Source organism: Schistocerca serialis, chromosome 1 (genome assembly GCF_023864345.2).
Source record: "Schistocerca serialis cubense isolate TAMUIC-IGC-003099 chromosome 1, iqSchSeri2.2, whole genome shotgun sequence".
In the NCBI taxonomy this organism is placed as follows: Eukaryota; Metazoa; Arthropoda; class Insecta; order Orthoptera; family Acrididae; genus Schistocerca; species Schistocerca serialis.
This window is the reverse complement of record NC_064638.1, coordinates 890,818,948-890,839,345: the sequence shown is the minus strand read 5'-3', so window position 1 is coordinate 890,839,345 and position 20,398 is coordinate 890,818,948. Positions and strand designations below refer to the sequence as shown.

At 40.7% G+C, this 20,398-nt stretch overlaps 1 protein-coding gene and 1 long non-coding RNA gene across 3 annotated transcripts in view; both read right to left on the bottom strand.

The window, feature by feature from the left end:
- Window positions 1-6,907: 6,907 nt before the first annotated feature.
- On the bottom strand, window positions 6,908-11,466 carry LOC126411390 (uncharacterized). Its single transcript, XR_007575217.1, has 2 exons — window positions 8,596-11,466; window positions 6,908-8,543 (listed from the first exon to the last, which is right to left on the bottom strand). It is a non-coding gene; the product is annotated as an uncharacterized LOC126411390 (long non-coding RNA).
- Window positions 11,467-18,303: 6,837 nt separating this feature from the next.
- The window catches only part of LOC126411364 (endoplasmic reticulum membrane-associated RNA degradation protein-like), a 78,824-nt gene continuing 76,729 nt past the window's right edge, over window positions 18,304-20,398 (bottom strand). For both annotated transcript variants that reach the window (XM_050081358.1, XM_050081359.1), the window contains one exon: window positions 18,304-18,732. In XM_050081358.1, coding sequence (XP_049937315.1) covers window positions 18,567-18,732 — 166 coding nt within the window. In that variant the 3' untranslated portion in view covers window positions 18,304-18,566. The remainder of the gene's footprint in view (window positions 18,733-20,398) is intronic.

The following is a 20,398-nucleotide window of genomic DNA, read 5'->3' as shown; positions in this document are numbered from 1 at the left end:
CAGATGTGGACTCTGACCACAATCTATTGGTTATGAATTGTAGATTAAAACTGAAGAAACTGCAAAAAGGTGGCAATTTAAGGAGATGGGACCTGGATAAACTGACTAAATTAGAGGTTGTACAGAGTTTCATGGAGAGCATAAGGGAACAATTGACAGGAATGGGGGAAAGAAATACAGTAGAAGAAGAATAATGGGTAGCTTTGAGAGATGAAGTAGTGAAGGCAGCAGAGGATCAAGTAGGTAAAAAGATGAGGGCTAGTAGAAATCCTTGGGTAACAGAAGAAATGTTGAATTTAACAGATGAAAGGAGATAATATAAAAATTCAGTAAATGAAGCAGGCAAAAAGGAATACAAACGTCTCAAAAATGAGATCGACAGGAAGTGCAAAATGGCTAAGCAGGTATGACTAGAGGACAAATGTAAGGATGTAGAGGCTTATCTCATTAGGGGTAAGATAGATACCGCTTACAGGAAAATTAGAGAGACCTTTGGAGAAAAGAGAACCACTTGTATGAATATCAAGAGCTCAGATGGAAACACAGTTCTAAGCAAAGAAGGGAAGGCAGAAAGGTGGAAGGAGTATATAGAGGGTTTATACAAGGGCGATGTACTTGAGGACAATATTATGGAAATGGAAGAGGATGTAGATGAAGATGAAATGGGAGATGAGATACTGCGTGAAGAGTTTGACAGAGCACTGAAAGACCTGAGTCGAAACAAGGCCCCAGGAGTAGACAACATTCCATTAGAACTACTGACGACCTTGGGAGAGCCAGTCCTGACAAAGCTCTACCATCTGGTGAGCAAGATGTATGAGACAGGTGAAATACCCTCAGACTTCAAGAAGAATATAATAATTCCAATCCCAAAGAAAGCAGGTGCTGACAGATGTGAAAATTACCGTACTATCAGTTTAATAAGTCACGGATGCAAAATACTAACGCGAATTCTTTACAGAGGAATGGAAAAGCTGGTAGAAGCCGACCTCGGGGAAGACCAGTTTGGATTCCGTAGAAATGTTGGAACACATGAGGCAATACTGACCCTGCGACTTATCTTAGAAGCTAGATTAAGGAAAGGCAAACCTACGTTTCTAGGATTTGTAGACTTGGAGAAAGCGTTTGACAATGTTGACTGGAATACTCTCTTTCAAATTCTGAAGGTGGCAGGGGTAAAATACAGGGAGTGAAAGGCTATTTACAATTTGTACAGAAACCAGATGGCAGTTATAAGAGTCGAGGGGTACGAAAGGGAAGCAATGGTTGGGAAGGGAGAGAGACAGGGTTGTAGCCTCTCCCCGATGTTATTCAATGTATATATTGAGCAAGCAGTGAAGGAAACAAACGAAAAATTCGGAGTAGGTATTAAAATCCAAGGAGAAGAAATAAAAACTTTGAGGTTTGCATATGACATTGTTATTCTGTCAGAGACAGCAAAGGACGTGGAAGAGCAGTTGAACGGAATGGATAGTGTCTTGAAAGGAGAATATAAAATGAACGTCAACAAAAGCAAAATGAGGATAATGGAATGGAGTCGAATTAAATCGGGTGATGCTGAGGGAATTAGATTAGGAAATGAGACATTTAAAGTAGTAAAGGAGTTTTGCTATTTGGGGAGCAAAATAACTGATGATGGTCGAAGTAGAGAGGATATAAAATGTAGACTGGCAATGGCAAGGAAATCGTTTCTGAAGAAGAGAAATTTGTTGACATCGAGTATAGATTTAAGTGTCAGGAAGTCGTTTCTGAAAGTATTTGTATGGAGCGTAGCCGTGTATGGAAGTGAAACATGGACGATAACTAGTTTGGACAAGAAGGGAATAGAAGCTTTCGAAATGTGGTGCTACAGAAGAATGCTGAAGATTAGATGGGTAGATCATATAACTAATGAGGAGGTATTGAATAGAATTGGGGAGAAGAGGAGTTTGTGGCACAACTTGACAAAAAGAAGGGACCGGTTGGTAGGACATGTTTTGAGGCATCAAGGGATCACAAATTTAGCATTGGAGGGCAGCGTGGAGGGTAAAAATCGTAAAGGGAGACCAAGAGATGAACACACTAAGCAGATTCAGAATGATGTATGTTGCATTAGGTACTGGGAAATGAAGAAGCGTGCACAGTATAGAGTAGCATGGAGAGCTGCATCAAACCAGTCTCAGGACTGAAGACAACAACAACAACAACAATAATAATAATAATAATAATAATAATAATAATATCCCTTTCAGAAACAGCACTATTAACAGCTCAGAGGCAACCTCTGGAGGAAATTCCAAGTAAAATGGTCTATCACTCTAACTTCTGATCACTAAAAGGTAATTGCTCACCTTAAAAGTGGAAAAGAATTTCGCCACTTGCCATACAGTTTCAACATCATTTCGGGCTTCACACAAACAGTTACTTCTATGAAATATAAGCAGTCCAGGACGATGTACAGTCCTTGCGGGGTCACTTCCTACTTTCACCGAGAATGCCTTCAAGTTACCCAGCTGTCACATTATCCAAGGCACAATGCATGTGGGCATTTTACAGAAGCAAACAGATTGCTATCTCGGTGCAAAGTCTCTCTTCCCACTGCCCCTCTGGTGGTGTTTATATATGGGTGCAGCAGACCACTGAAAGAAACATCTGCCATCAGCTGCACTAGGCATAGGTGGCAGGATCCAAATGGCCCCTTCTCAGACACACATTAATTAGTGGCTCTGTCATTTAACAGTTTACAGTCTTTTTAATTTTAGCATAAATTTGCTTTGGTAACTGAAAAAGTTTTAGCTTGACTGCATTCACTCAGAATTTTTAGAGTGGAACCGATATTAGAACATGACCTCTGAACTGCCTCTTTAAAATTCCTTGTAACCATAGCTATTTACAATAAAGTCTTGATACTTGGAACAGATATATTATTGCAAGAATGTCATTGAGTGCTGTAATTAGAACTTCTTGTTACAAATACAAATGATACTTACGCTATCACGACAACACTTTTTGTTCCAGATTTGGTTTTTAGTAAATAACTTGAAAAGTAATAGAGGTAGCTTTACTTATGTCACATAGTCAATGTTTTCATATGAAACTGAGGCTAGATATGAGTTTTCGTCTTTTTGAGTGTAATATTTAGCACCTTCAATTTTTCGTAAAAATGCCAGTTTTTACCCAAATATTGCTCTGATCGAGCTGAGACTTGTAACTTTTAATTGACATACATTTACAAATTCTGAACAATTTTTAGCTTTTTAGTCTTATTATTTAGCACCATTTATTATTTTAGATCGTATATTTTGCATAACACATTCGTTTGATTGTCCTGAGATCTTACAGTAGTAACATAATATACTGAGGCATACACTCACGAAGTTTAGAAAAGTTATTTTAATTTTACTCTTAGATTATGGTGTAGTCCTTTGTACACTGAGCACAGGCGCGTTACGACGATGTAGTACTGGTAGCTGTGAACAGCACACTTGCTTGTGTCTGTACCTCTTTAAAATCATGCAGTGCTTGTTTTGTCTCAAAGTCCCAAATGGTAGTGAACAAAACCTAAAAGACAATGCAACCTTCTACTGTCACAGCATCCTTTGCTTCAATGATAAAGAAAACCCCACAAGTTGACATCTCCACTCAGACCCAAACCAAATAATATCAGCATGAATACAGCTTGTTCACAAAGAGAAGAATGAAGGCTCCCTAGTTATGAATTGGCTAAAGTCAATTGATTTAGGTCCACTAATTTTTTGAGTCCAACTGCTACCAACCTCGGTAATCTAATACAGGACCTTGAGTACGTAGCTATAGGAGATGACCATTTTTCTGTGTTATTACTTAGTAAAGTAATGCAATCTTTGATGAGTGATGAAGTGGTTCGGAGAAGAGCAAGGGGCAGTACATCACAGTGGAGCAAGAAAAATAATTGATTTCACTGAATGTTGCAAGCAGGAGCACAAGAAGAGTTGATCCACTCTCTCTCAGCCAACAAAAAGAACAGTGATGTACACAGGAGCAAGCTTCAGCTCTACGAAAAGAATTCACAAATTTTGTAGTGATAATGCTGTGAAATCACCAGAAACTCTTGGCAAAGAGGTGAATTTTGTTGAAATTTTTCAGCTGGACATTGCTTTGAAACTGGCTTCCCCTTTGTCTGAATTACTTTAAAATGATTATTTTTTGTGTGTATGGAAAATATTTCTTTTCATACAATAAGTGGCTACAGTTGCAATAAATGTCAGTTTTTTTTTTAGAAACCCTCATGTGGTGTAATCGCTTAGATATTTGACTGGTATGCTGAAGTTAGTTGGCATGAGTCCTGTCACCTGTCAAGTTTTTTTTTTTTTTTTAAATAGAAATGACTGTTTTCATTATTTTTATTAAATTGTGGCTACATAGTGTGATATCTGGAACCATAACCTACACTACTGTATATGTGGAAGTCAGCCCTTTCCCTGGGGATCTCTCCTTATTATTTGTGACCGTACATCCTACTTCATTTTTTAAATTCTCTTTCACTTAGGCCAAGATGTATTGGAAAAATAAGTTGGATAACTTTGACAGGGGTGTCTTGAGACAATCAATGACTTCTACTTGGTGCAGAAGATTGCTCTGTCTGCAGACTTCGACAGACAGTAATATAGCAGTTCGTAAATGTTGTCAGAAAGGGGATTATGTCGATGTTAAGGAGTGAGAAACCTCCTCTAAAAGACTTATTTTTGGAAGCATTGGAAGCAAGGAAGGGGTTTGTTTTGGCTAAATCCACTAAAGGTGACTACGACAATCAAATGAATTGTGGAAACTTCGAAAAGTGGTTTGCAAATATGTATCTGCCAAATCTTCCTCCAAGATCAGTAAGTGTGGTGGGCAATGCTGAATACTACAAGAGACAGGTGGTCATAACATTGGGTGCAAAAGAGGTATGTTGTGTGTAATGAGAGCATAAGGAAGCAGGCTCTGTTCACTTTAATTCAAGAACATAGACCTGCTAAAAAAAAAAGGATGTGTTCGATGAAATGGCAAAAGAGAAGGGCAATACAGTTGTCCGCATGCCACTCTATAATTGTGATTTGAGTGCGGTAGAACTGGTATTGGCAAAAGTAAAATGATTGTTTAGGAAGTGTAGCATTTCAGGGGACATGACGGAAACAATATGTTAAACACTGCAAGGGACTCCCTTATGTCAGTAACTGCAGATGAATGCAAATGGTACTGCAGGAAAGTTCAACAACCGGATGAAGATTACTAGAGATGAAAATGTATAGTCGAACTGGCAGTAGATGAAATCATTATGAACACTTGTCAATCACAGTAGCAATGGTAATGAATTGTGCACAGACCAGGAATATGAGAGTAATTGTTATTTGCCTACGTACAAGGCAGTGCAACATATGTGAGTAACTTTTCAAAATTATACTCATTCTCTGTTTATTGCCAAAATGTAAGTTTTATGTCTGGTTATTTTTAATTTTGAATTATGTATGAGACTTACTTAATGTCTTTGGCTTCTGTGGAGGCATAAAGCACCCAGGAAAATTCATCAACTGTCTTTCCGTGGCCATATCCCTCAATTCCGCCCAGGTCTTGCCAACTCTTCTTGCTTCCTCTTCCACTGTCTTCTTTCCTGTACATCCAGGCCTGCCTCTCTTCCTTCTTAATTCCATTCTGATGCCTTCTTTTTGATTGCTCCATCTGGCTTGTCAATGTATGCCTCAGCCATCTCCACTTTTTCTCATGTATCTGTTCTTCTATAGGTGTCTGTCTTTTTTTTTCATTGCACCAGGTATTCATTATGCCCCAGAGACTCCTATTTATGACACACTGTAACTGTGAAGTTATCTTTGTACCTATTTACCAAGTTTCACTGGTGTATAGGAAGGCAGCCTTTACATTTGTATTAAAAATATGTTTACTTTTGCATATGGCTTTTTCTTTTTCTTACCTCTAGCTCGACTGTCTTCAATCACCATGTAATATTCCTCCTTATGTTGTGTGTGTGATTTACTGTCCTGATATGTAGAACCAGATGTAATACCTGCGTGTATACAAATTCTCTGAATTGGTTTACAAAACATACTGTCATGCAAAGCCAACTGTAATATTCTTATACTATACTGTTCATAATAAGCAATGTAACAAACAGAAATACAGTTACCTATCCGGACAGCAAAACCACAAAAACAAGTGTAATAACCGTGTGTGTTAACCTAAGGAATAAGCATCAGACTTTAACTCGTTTCTTCAAATAAGTCATTAGTTCAGAGGTATGGCAAATAACAGTAGCTAGACTACTATTCTGCATCAATAACAATATATGTGGTTGGTGGTACACTATTATTCGCCAGTCTAATTAGGCACATGTAATGAAGCTGAGTAGGATAGCAGAAAAGATTGCAACTCCCTACTTACCTAACAGACTTCACTTTAGATTTAAATAAAAGATGGTTCAGCAATACAATAAAAGTTTAGCCGCTTGAAACAAAACTACAGTACCCAATTGCTTAAGCAAACAGACTGATTTCATAAAAGCAAAAGTAAATTTGGACGGAGGGAGGTTTCTATATCAACATATTTGGTACTCAACATTTCATTGATTCACTATAAACTGTTTAACGTTACTATTTATCACCATTAATCAACAACTTAGTATTCCCTTTCATTAATACGTAATGTGAAAGCAGCAAACAATTTATCTAATGTGGTCTCTGAATCTGGCATAACCTTACGTAATCATTTTAACACAGAAAATAATAGCAATGTTAATTATGAAATTCTCAGTTATTTGCATCAATTATTTCACTGATTTGCCAACAATATATTAGATTTCACAGTCTTGGCTGAATACAGGTCACTCGGAATTTTCATTTACCAGGTTAGGATCCTGCTTGGTTTATGAGTGGGATAAATTACCAGGTGGACATAATTGTTAATTTGGATGATGGTTATTATTCTAAAAGCACATTTTAACTTCCTGGCACACACTATAATACATAGCTAAAATGTCGTACCCTGTAAGCTGTGATCAGCGATGGTGGCAAACAACTGCATTAATATCAGAGCGGCCAAGAGCAGTTATCCATGTCAGACTTATTTCCTCTTCATAGCGATGATACCAAGGCAAGATGCAACAATATGGCACACTCCACACTATGCTGGCACTGTATGTGCTGCCTCTAAGATCTCTGGCCACCGACTGACTTTGTTTGCGCCTGCCAAAGCGCGCCAAACGTTTCCGCTCCCACCTTTTCCTACACTTACACAGCTTTCCGTTCCTCCATCTTTTATACTACACATATCTCATACAGCCCTAAGTGAGTGCCAGTAACTACTACAGATAATTACATTATAGCACCTTTTTACATTTAATAATTATAACAAATAGATATCTTTACAATATTTAAAAGTAAATATTACACCCTTTTTCTTAATATGTACATTCACTTTAATCCTATCAAAGAGTTTCAGTATCCATTTCGCTTCAAACGAGATGTCTCTACTTCTGCTTTAACAGTTTCAATAAAATATTTACAAAAAAAAATAAATGAACAATAATGTCACAACCACACTATCCAGATATAGGTATGAACTGACTAATCTCAATTTGATGGTTCCATACAAGCAGTGGCACTTCCATGTTCCCAGAATTTATTCTCATTTTTTCTGTGTTACCCGCATTTATCCGGATCCTAGCAATCTCTGCTGCTTTTCTCAGTGAGTTTAATTTAACTTTCATACCCACCAGCCTTTGAGCTATTGAAACTATCATGTGAAAAATCCAAATCCTCCAGATGTTCATGTATTCCTCATCTCCTGCCCACTGTGATTCTTCTCATAATTGAGTCAAGAACAAGTAGGAAGAGTGTCGGTGACAAAATACAACCCTGCCAGACTGTGGTTGTTACCTCTGTTGGACCTGCGAGATTTCCCTCATGGAGTACACATTTTTAGTCATTATACAGATGTTTGATTATGTTTAGAATCTTCTGTGGTATACCACCCATTCGTAACACTTGCCACAGAACTTGATCGCTATTGAAGCCCTTTTCAAAATACAGGTTCATGGTTGCCTGGAATGTTTTGCTTTGCTCTGATATGATCCTAAGAGTTGTGCCCGAAAACCAGCCTGTTCTTTGTGCAATTTATTTTCAATTGAATGAGGGCATTATTGGGCACTGACAGCTATGTAATACCATGGCAATCATGAGCCATTTTTTGGTAGTTTTACCTCCAGTCCACTTTTCCACTCCTTTTGATGTTTAAGAGACAAATATGCTTCAGCAAGGAGTGGAGCATGCTTCAGCAAGGAGTGGAGCATATTTTAATGGCACTTTTGATATCAGCTTTCAACAGCTCTGTGCCATTTTGTCTAGCCCTGGAGCCTTTGCCTTTTTTTAGGCTTTTCAAAGCATTCCTAATTTCACCCATTGTGGGATACTGCAGATTTATATCTTGATCTGGTATGACTTTCTCTGGAATATCCCTTACTTGTTCCTCTTGGGACTGCTCCTCCCATCTCTGTAGCTGTGCCTTTTCATTTGTAATCAGCCCCCATCCTTTCTCTTAACTGGTTCTTCATGCCTAAAAGTTCGTTTGGTGATATTGTGCAGCTACTTTATATTTTCCAGTCTTGCTGCCTCTTCTGCTAACTGTGCTTGGGCACCTGTTCATTCCTTTTATCGTAGCGATAAGACATTTTCTCTGTTTCATTTTTCTCTGTGTACTCTTCACGCATTTTGATGTTTTACATTCTTGTCTTGCAAAGATTTAACTTTTTCGTTCTCTCCTGTGGCCTATTTCTTCTCACATGTCATCAGAGATCCAGCCTTTCTTTTGATATGACTTAAATCCTAATATTGTCTCTCTGACAGCTAGATAGCTGTCTTTAAGTTTTTGCCAACCTATTTCACTTCCTACATGCATAAAGTTTTGTCAGAGAGGACCTGGAATCTGTTTTGTTGTTAAAGGTGAATCTTTCTTTGATTAACTTTACCACTTGTATGTTTTTGCTCCTGTGATTGAGCGCTGTTTGCCACTGTCTTCAATCTGAAGTCAGCCAAAACTAGGTGGTGGTTTCTTCTGATGACATCCACTCCTTTCTTATTTCTGACATTTGGTAACGAGACCCACATTATCTTAAGGCAGTTGCGATGTGGATGTCTGTGCCAGCAATGATAAGCTCACGCTCAGCACACACATCATTTGCGTTAGTATTTGCTATGCTGTGTGCAATGGTACTGTATTCGAGCCATTCATTTTCTTAGCAAACTTTTGTATTCAAGTCTTCCATTATATGGGTGGGGGGAGAGAAGAGTGTTGTCTGGCGGGGCATGCAGGGAATAGATGGTGGCTTGACAAGACTGCCAAGTGCAGTGCCAGGAGGTGGGTTGTAGGGGATAAAAAGGGAAAGAGATGAGAGGGGCAGGAAGGGGAAGGGAAAGGACAGGTGGGTGCAATGGCAGAAAGTGGCACACAATGGGGGTGGCATATGTGAAAATGGAGAAAGTAATAGGACAAATGGGGTGGAACTGTTGGGACAGTAGGTTGAGGATGGGATAATTTGGAATGTAGAATGTGTTGTAAGGAAATTCCCATCTGCACAGTTCAATAAAGCTGTTGGTGGAGCAGACAATCCAGATGGCATGGGTTTTGGCCTCACCATTCTTCCCCATGCCCCTTCCTAAGAAAGCTAACCTTTCAGTAGAGGAAAGGACAGCCATACAGAATCTCGAAACAGATCCTGACCTAATCATCCTTGCAGACAAGGGCTCCACCATTGTTGTGATGAGTCACAGTGGTTATCTCTTGGAAAGCATTAGAAAATTGTTTGAGTCATCACCTATAAATTCTGCCAGAATGATCCCATCCAAGAAGTCCAAAATAACCTCTCATCTATGCTTAAAGCATTAGGCCCTTCCAGAACCTCTCCCCTAAGTCCATTTCCCTCCTCACCTCTGACACGCTGCAAACCCACCTTCTACATGCTCCCCAAAATTTAAAAATTCAACAGTCCTGGCCACATCATTGTAGCTGGTTATTGTGCCTGCACTGAAAGAATTTTGGCCCTCATTGACCAAAACCTCCAACAAATTGCCTGTAATCTAGCCTCCCGCATGGAAGATACTAATCAGTTCCTTAACCAAATCAACCTAGTGGTCACTGTTGACGCCACATCTGTAAACACCAACATAGCTTGTACCCATGATCTTGCTGCAATCAAAGATTAACTTTTCCAACATCCTTCACTCCAGACACAGCACCTAACTAACATTATCCTAACATATAGCGACTTCTCCTTTGAACGGAAGGTTTACAAACAAATCTGAAGCACAGCTATGGGCACCCGCATGGCACCCTCCTATGGCAACCTGGGCCATCTGGAGGAAACTTTCCTATCCTCCCAAAACCCCTGCTCTGGTTCAGGCTCATTGATGATACAGTATGTGATCAAAACTATTTGGATACCTGGCTGAAAATGACTTAAAAGTTCGTGGCATCCTCTGTCAGTAATGCTGGAATTCAATATGGTGTTGGCCCACCCTTAGCCTTGATGACAGCTTCCACTTTCGCAGGCATATGTAAGTTCAAGTGCTGGAAGGTTTTTTGGTGAATGGCAGCCCATTCTTCACGGAGTGCTGCACTGAGGAGAGGTATCAGTGTTGGTAGGTGAGGCCTGGCATGAAGTCGGCATTCCAAAACATCCCAAAGGTGTTATATAGGATTCAGGTCAGGACTACAGGCCAGTCTGTTGCAAGGATGTTATTGCCATGTAACCACTCTGCCACAGGCCGTGCATTATGAACAGCAGCTTAATCATGTTGAAAGATGCAATCACCACCCCCTAATTGCTCTTCAACAGTGGGAAGCAAGAAGGTGCTTAAAAGATCAATGTAGGCTTGTGCTGTGATAGTGCCACACAAAACAACAAGAGGTGCAAGCAACACACAACCATACCACAACACCACCGCCTCCAAATTTTACTGTTGGCACTACACATGCTGGCAGATGGCGTTCCCCGGACATTCGCCATACCCACGCCCAGCCATCGGATCGCCGCATTGTGTACCGTAATTCGTCACTCCACACAACGTTTTTCCACTGCTCAGTTGCCCAATGTTTACGCTCCGTACACAAAGCGAGTCGTCGTTTGGCATTTACCGGCGTGATGTGTGGCTTATGAGCAGCCGCTCGACCATGAAATCCAAGTTTTCTCACCCTCGCCTAACTATCATAGTACATGCAGTGGCTCGTGATGCAGTTTGGAATTCCTGTGTGTTGGTCTCGATAGACGTCTGCCTAGTGCACATTACGACCCTCTTCAACTGTTGGCGGTCTCTGTCGTCAGTCAACAGACGAGGTCAGACTGTGCGATTTTGTGCTGTACATGTCCCCTCACATTTCCACTTCACTGTCACATCGGAAACAGTGGATCTAGTGATGTTTAGGGAGTGGGGGAAATCTCGCGTACAGATATTTGACACAAGTGACACCCAATCGCCTGACCATCTAAGTCCGTGAGTTCCATGGAGTACCCTATTCTCCTCTCTCACGATGTCTAATGACTACTGAGGTCGCTGATACGGAGAACCTGGCAGGAGGTGGCAGCACAATGCACCCAATATGAAAAACTTGTGTTTTTGGGGGTGTCTGGATACGTTTGATCACATAGTGTATCTTCATGATTCGGACTCAGGGCCAAGACACCCTATACTCATTCCTTCACCACCTCACATTTTCTCCCATCATTTCACCTGGTCCTCCTCAACCCAACGTACCACCTTCCTAGACATTGATCTCCTCTTCTCTGTTGGCTCCATCCACACTTCTGTCCACATTACCCCACCAACAGTACCTGCATTTTGATGGCTGAAATCCCTTTCACACCAAAATATCCCTGCCATATATCCTGGCCACCTGTGGAGGGCCTATCTGCAGTGACAAGAACTTCCTTTTCCAGTATGCTGAAAGTCTCACAAAGGCCTTCACAGACAGGCACTACCCCACGACCTCATCTGCGGACAGATTTCCCATACCATTTCCCCAAACACACCCAACCCTTCCATCACCTCCAAGAGCTAGCTACAAAGGAGTGCCACCTTCGTCACCCAGTACCACCATGGACTCTAACAACTGAACCACAGCCTGCATCAGGGCTTTGGTTACCTGTCTTGCCCTGATATGAGAGACATAGTACCAAAGACTCTTCCCACCCCACCTAAAGTGTTGTTCCATTGCCCACACAACCTCCACATCATCCTAGCCCACCCCTATGCCACTCCCAATCCCAAATCCTTGCCACAGTTATCATACCTATGTGCAATACCTGCCCAATCCACCTATCCAGCACTTCCTATTCCAGTCCTGTCACAGACTTATCTTCTCCATCAAAAGTTGAGCCAACTTTGAAAGCAGCCATGTCATACACCAGCTTTGCTGCAACCATGGCACAGCTTTGATATTGGTATGACTGCCACAACCACCAGTCCACTAGGAGGAATGGCCACGGCCAAAATATGGCCAAGGGTAAAGTGGACCAGCCAGTGGCACAACATACAACTGAACATAACATGCTTGATTTCAATGGCTGCTTCAGAACCTGGGGCCTTCTGGATCCTCCTCTCCACTACCACCACCACCACCACCAGTCCACTAGGAGGAATGGCCACGGCCAAAATATGGCCAACGGTAAAGTGGACCAGCCAGTGGCACAACATACAACTGAACATAACATGCTTGATTTCAATGGCTGCTTCAGAACCTGGGGCCTTCTGGATCCTCCTCTCCACTACCAGCTTTTCTGAAAGGCACAGATGGCAGTTATCCTTACAACACATTCTCTGCTCCTGAAATTATCCTAGCTTCAACCTACTGTCCTCACAGCGTCCACCCGACAGTTTCTGCCCCCTCTCTCCTATTACCTCTTCCCTTTTCATGTCCCCACCCTCATTGTGTGGCACCCTATGCCAATGCAACTGCCTCTCCTTTCCCTTACCCTGCTCTCCTCCTTTTCCATCCCCATTTCTACAATCCACCTCATTTCTACAATCCACCTCCTGACACTGTGCCTGGCAGTCTTATCAGGCCGTGGTCCTCTCTCCCCTGACCCACACCCTGCTATCCCTCTCCTTTCCCTGGCTCACTCCAGATTACTATTCACATGACAGTCATATTCCAGTCAGGACTGCTGGTGGTAGTGGTCGTGGTCGTGTGTGTGTGTGTGTGTGTGTGTGACCTTTGCTGATGAAAGCTTTGACCAAAAGCTATAATCTGTAACAGTCTTTTCATTGTGCCTGTCTGCATCTCAAAGCATCATATTTACGATGAGTAGCAGTTGATCCTTTTCCTAATATTGTTAATATTCCAGCCTGGAGTTTCCATTGTTTGATCAAGTTTCCCATTAAAATTTTTATTTCTCTACAATTAGTTTCTCCAAGGACTCCATTTACCTCTCTCTAAAATGCATCTTTAATTCTCATTCAACTACACCTGTAGATGCATAACAATGAATTACAGTGATATTTCACACATTTGTTCTAAAGTGTGCTGTTATTATCCTTTCTGACACTGGTTTGCAATCTAGTAAGCTCCTTTTGTACATTTTAGATAGTAAGAGCCCTACACCATTTATTCATATATGTATAACTGAATTACATGTACACGTAAATCACTCGGAATCAGTCTATATTCATTGTCTACACATAGTTCAGATATCGTCCACTCTGTGATTGTTTGGCACCAGGTACAGTCCTCTAATGTGAGCAGTGGAAGATTCATCTTCACTTGTCTGTCCTATATGACATTTATCTGTTGATAAAGACTGGTTTGCGCTTCTTATACGCTCAAAAACAGCTTGAAGTCTCTCAGTATGCTGCTTCATGTTTTCACAAAAAATTATTACATCATCAAGGTAAACAAGTGCTTGTGTTGGGGTGAACCCTCGTAAAACTGAATCCACGGAAAAAGATAGGTCCATTAAGAATAACAGACTGTGCAGTGCCATTTCCTCCAAGTTTATTTTTGAGGCTGATAATGTGTTTGTAGGCTGGCATGCGGTGGCAGCGGTGACGATACACATGTCGACGAGGCATAGTGCTTCAATGCTGTTGCAGATCAAGCTCACAGCAGAATGGTTCCGCTGGCGTGCACTGCCTGCTTATATACACAGCGAGTGACCTTGGTTACATAAAGTGCTGATAACAGACTTAGGCTCTGCAGGCACCAGCGAGAAAGCGTTATCCCGTACGCGTGCTGTAGTACTAGCAGCACGCGTCTGCTGGTGCACTGGCCTAGCACCGAGCCAAACGGGTTGCGTAACCAGCAGGCTAGGCGGCACTATGCTTTATTAATTTTTTAAAAATGTTGCATCCTTGAGCCCCCGATTACCAGATGTACACCTAGCGGTTCTCGGCTGATGCCCCCGGTAACAGGAGTCAAGGATAAAACTTTATTAATAATTGAAAAAAGAGACAGCATTGGTCGTATATTTTTTACTATTGCAAAATCGATTTTCTGTCACTGAGTGACCATCTTCAGTGCTATATTGTATAACTTAAATTGGGATGCACTGTTGTCACTAAGCTTACGGCAATCACATAGACTATGTAAGCTTAGTGACAACAGTGCATCCCAATTTAAGTTATACAATATAGCACTGAAGATGGTCACTCAGTGACAGAAAATTGATTTTGCAATAGTAAAAAATATACGACCAATGCTGTCTCTTTTTTCAAGTATACCTGTTATCTGGTCGTAGTGCACATGACAACATGGAGTCGCCAATCAATAAAATTTATTAATAATTATAATACAAAGTAATATCACCACTGGGACTTTTGCGACATTCTGTCTCAACATTGTAGCAACACCTACACTTCTAGCAATATAACAATGAATTGTATCCAGTAACTCACTTTTCTCGGACTGCTCAATTAATAACAAAGTTCCTTCCTTTCTTCGGGCTGACTTAACTTCAACGTAGATTGTCTTTCCTGCTCCCTTGGGAATTTGCTGAGGCTGATCAATCTGAACATCGACTCGGATGGTTTGAACTGATGCATCGTTTGGGTGGTCCATTCCCATGATGTCAGTATTGCTGCTCCTTTGAGTATGATCTGAAGAACAATTTCCTAGGTTGTAGTTGCTACGGCCTAGACTGATTAGTGGACAAGAAATTGTATCCAAGTACACCGTCGTAACGCATTTCGTTATTTGAAACTACTTGCCCCCGTGCTATGTATTTTTTTTATCCTTATCTTTATTTTCACCTTATACGTCAACTTATCCATAGTTACATTGCTTTCCTCCGTTTAAACCTCGCACTTTTAATAGCGGCAGTTTCAATTTATCCCGTTTATCTATGCAACACCACATTAATGAAGTCTGTGCTCCTGTGTCAATAAGTAGTTCGATGTTTTTCTCATGATATACAGCACTTATCACGAAGTAATTTTCGGTCTGATTTTCACTGGAACTAACAGGAATCATTGTCTCTGGCAAGGGGCGGACAGAGTGGTGGCCCATAGATCCCTGTACTCGTTTAAAGATCTGGCAGATTGCCTGTTGTTCGCATTACCTTTCTTCTTGTTGCGACAATCTCTCGAAACATGACCCTGCATCCCGCAATGATAGCAGATTTGATTCTCTTTACAATCCTTACGCTTGTGACCCAGTTTATTGCATCTGTAGCATTGTACTGTTGTGTTGAAAACTCTGCATTCTTGTTTCTGCATCTCATTTGGTCGTCTTAGTGCTTCAACAAAATCAACAGCTGATTCTACTGCTTCCTGAAACATTTTACATAGTAACAATCTAACAGCTTTGCTTACTTCCTCTCCGTGCAACCCATGAATGAATGTGTCCAAGGCTCTCTGGTTGGCTTTGAACAACAGAATGCGATTTTCATTTTCTACCAACTCGTACATTTGAGCATTGATGTTTCGAATTCTTCGGCAAACTGCTTGATAGATTCGTCTCGTCGCATTTGCAAACTGTGAAGCTGCTCTGTTGAATCTGATCACATTTTTACGTTTAAATCTCTGAACAACGATCGTTCTAAACTCATTGTAATCTTCTGTTTTCACGCAAGTAGGCTCCGCACAAATGAAATCTTGTGCTGTTCCCTGAATTCTTAATTTTGCAACCACTAGCTTATCAGACTCTGTCCATGATCCTAACACAGCGGCACCTTCAAGTTGACGAAAAAACACTTTCACATCATCTTTGGGTTTCCCGCTAAACACTGGTACTGATGGCAATAATGAAAAATTCTTTATTGTAGTTGTATCTGTACTGCATGAACTTTCATTTGCCAAGTCTTTCAGAATGTTACACTTGCTTCTTTCTGCTTTTAACTGCCAAATCTCTTCTTGCAGTTCATTAATAACAGTTTGTAGGTCGACAATGTTACTCGGACTGGATTGCAACACTTCATCTAATTTATCACCAATGAGTCACTCAATTGTAAAATAAAAATCCATCACTGCCTTTCGTATTCTAGCCAAACTGGTGTAGACCAATCTGAATTCCAGCGTTGGATGTCCCCGCATAGTCTGAAGATGTTCATGCTGCTGCTGCTTGAAGTTCACGTTTCCATAATTATTTCCATTCTGACATCACTTCTATATGGTGGTTGTTTGTGTTGTTGCCCCGGATGATAATTAGGTGAAATATTTGTCAGGATTTGTAAGCGGTGGGTTCTTGAGGTACGGCAATACGCGAACACGGGAAGTAAGTCTAAACAGTTTTATTAACAAAGGCGGATTATAAAATACGCACACTACATGCACCCATCATCACTGTGTCTGACATCCTAATTATGGTTGTATCAAAATGCTCCATGGTGAGCTAAGAAAAAGAGACATATTCACACCCGAGGCTGCACTAATTAATACGGCACACTGCGGACGGTGGCCAGCGGCATACTCTGTGTTGCAGTGCGGTTGGACGCACGTCTACTGACCAAGCAAAGTGTCAGCATTCCAGACAGGTCGGCTGGCGAGTGCGTATTATGCACTGTACAGCTGCGCGCAATCTGTAGACCCTTACAGTATAGAAAGAATAGGATGAGTGTACCTACATCTTTAGTAAGGAAAGAGAAATGTGTGTTTATACATAAACACCATTGCTGTAGAAATGTTGGAAGATGTGAAATAAATCTTTCTGGGAGAAGAGGTGTTTATGAGTATAGTTTCTACATACGAAGAAATTAAACATTTTAATGTTTACTCTGTAGTTGTAAATTTGAGGAACCTACTTGGATTGTAGTGGTTTGGCAAATATACTGAATTAAGACACATTTAAAGAATGGAAAGAGTGTTGGAGAGTTGGTGTGCGGACCAAGATCGAAGTTACAGAAATTAAAGGAGTGTAGTAAACAAAAATAAAAAGTTGATAGGTTTGATCATGAAGAAATGGTGTTTTATATCTGTGGGAATACATCCACAATTTTGATCTGTAAGGGATGAGTAAAGGAAAAGGTACGAAGCAACACTGTGGACCTAACTGAAGTCTTTATTTAAAAGTAATCACCAGAGGCCAGAGCACAAATATCCCACTGTTCTGCAAGCCAAAGGGTTTCCTCTTTTCAGACTTGCTGTGGCTATGGGAGGAGCCAGCCCTCCACTTTATCCTTCAGTTCATCATCCAAGTTGAACCATTTCCCTTTGAGATTTTTTTTAGTGCATCAAACACATGGAAGTTGCAGGATGGCATGTCCAGGCTGTAGGGTGGATGTTCAAGCTACTTCCACTTGAACTTGTCCCCTACACTTTGTGTAACCTTGGAGACGTGTGGACAAACTTTATCAAGGAGCAGAATCACTCACTCCTTGAGCAGCCCACACCGTTTGCTCTTGATGGTCCTGTGTATGCTATGGAGTGTCTCACAACATACATCACTGTTAATGGCTATTGAACTGTGGAAGTCACAAAAGGTGGTGGGCATCACCTTGCCTGCTCAGGCAGAGTTATGATTTTTTTAGGGCAGTGACTACACATGTTTTGTATTCCTAGATGTTTCACTATTTTATTCCAAGTGACACATTCAAATTTCAACCAGTCTGGTTGTTACGACATTTTGTATCTTTTCATTTGAACACTCCTTATATTTTTACCATTTTTGTGGCATCATTTGCAACTGAAACACAAACATAAAAGACAGGCTTAAATGAAATGTGGATATGTAACCTCCCTCATACGCTTTGTAATCCTGTTATTTTGAAGTGAACACTAAATTTTAAAAGTACTCTGTTATTTTAGTGTACTAGGAATTAATCGCATCTTCAATACAGCAAGGAAGACAGATGGCAAATTTCATCTGGTATCATTTATTATTTGTTGATACAATACTTAGGGGCACAGCAGTCTACATATTGAATTATTCTCTTATAACTGATGGACACTGTACTGCAGATCCCCCCCCAGAAATACACACATTTCAAAGCGCGAGTGACAAAACAGAGATTTAAACAAACTTCAAACTTATATACGGTAAGTGGTGTGAAGCAAATACTTTGCAATTTTGGCCCAGCAATATATACTGCTTCAAATAACTTCATGAGGCACAAAAATTTAGCTGTAAAATGGTCCTTATTTGCATGTCCCAACTGTGTGCTTCATGGGGACAAGATGTTTGTTTTCCAACATTTGTTGGCAAAACTGCCGTGACAAGGTGTCAATCTCTTCCCACCTGTTTTTCTCCTGTGTAGAACTTGATGCTGTAAGTGCAACAAATTGCAGAACTGTCCTCAGGAACCTGAAATGGGAAAATTAACAGTTTGCTTTACATTTAAAAGTCTTTTAAATTTATTTCCTTTATATACAGAACTGAAAAGACTGACTTACTGCATATCACCTTTAAGATTACTTTATTTGTGACATAAAGAAGAGTGTTGTTATAATGTTACTTATTACTTGTTAAGCTGAATTGGAGGTGTCTGGTATGTACCAGGTGTTATCATGTCACATTTATTGTAACCAAAAGATGTGTGTTTGGAGATACTCACTGAGGGGGAGTCTTTGCAGTGTCAAAGCAAGCCTTTTTTTATGCATTAGATGTGTCTGAATACGTGCTGCTGGTGTTTCAGAATTTTGAAAGTGGTCCTAATAATGTTGACAGATGCTGAACAAGCCAGATGAATTTTAGGGATAAAGCACTTTATATCCCTTTCCCACAAAGAATCATAATCCATTTAAGCAGCACTCTGTCATTTGTACGTATACCATAACATGGCATAAGCATTCAGAACCACTGAATATTTTACAGCAATATTTGGCTGTAATAATGTCATCAACAGTGCTGCAAGACACAGCATTTCTGCCATATGCTTGGCAAATATGGCTCATGTTCCAGGCAGTGCCAATGTACTGCCAAAGGGTTGCTGGTGTTGTTCACCATAGATGGAGAACATTTTGTATTGCAGGACAATATCTATCTCTGCCCTTGCCTGTGAATGCAACACATTCACCTCTGTTTCCTACTCCTCTCACTGACAGTGCTGTCACGTGTCCAATAGAAAGCCTATATACAGAGGTTCTGATAAGAGAGCCTGGTCTGAGTGAAAACAATATTGTTTCACTTTTATCCCAAAGGTTCCGTGCATACTTATAGTCACCTTTTTTGTTAGTTATTTGTTGTTGAAAGTAATGGAGAAGTTGACAAACAAGAGAACTATGAATTTCATAAATGCAAATCACCAATGATAATCACCAATGATAAAAGGCTATGGGATTTCAAAAGTAATGTATACAAATATAATAGAGGGAAACATTCCACATGGGAAAAATTATATATAAAAACAAAGATGAGGTGACTTACCGAACGAAGGCGCTGGCAAGTCGATAGACACACAAACAAACACAAACATACACACAAAATTCAAGCTTTCGCAACAAACTGTTGCCTCATCAGGAAAGAGGGAAGGAGAGGGAAAGACGAAAGGAAGTGGGTTTTAAGGGAGAGGGTAAGGAGTCATTCCAATCCCGGGAGCGGAAAGAGTTACCTTAGGGGGAAAAAAGGACAGGTATACACTCGCACACACACACATATCCATCCACACATACAGACACAAGCAGACATATTTAAATATGTCTGCTTGTGTCTGTATGTGTGGATGGATATGTGTGTGTGTGTGTGTGTGTGTGTGTGTGTGTGTGTGTGCGCGCGCGCGAGTGTATACCTGTCCTTTTTTTTCCCCTAAGGTAAGTCTTTCCGCTCCCGGGATTGGAATGACTCCTTACCCTCTCCCTTAAAACCTACTTCCTTTCGTCTTTCCCTCTTCTTCCCTCTTTCCTGATGAGGCAACAGTTTGTTGCGAAAGCTTGAATTTTGTGTGTTTGTTTGTGTGTCTATCGACCTGCCAGCGCCTTCGTTCGGTAAGTCACCTCATCTTTGTTTTTATATGTAATGTATACAAAGTTAG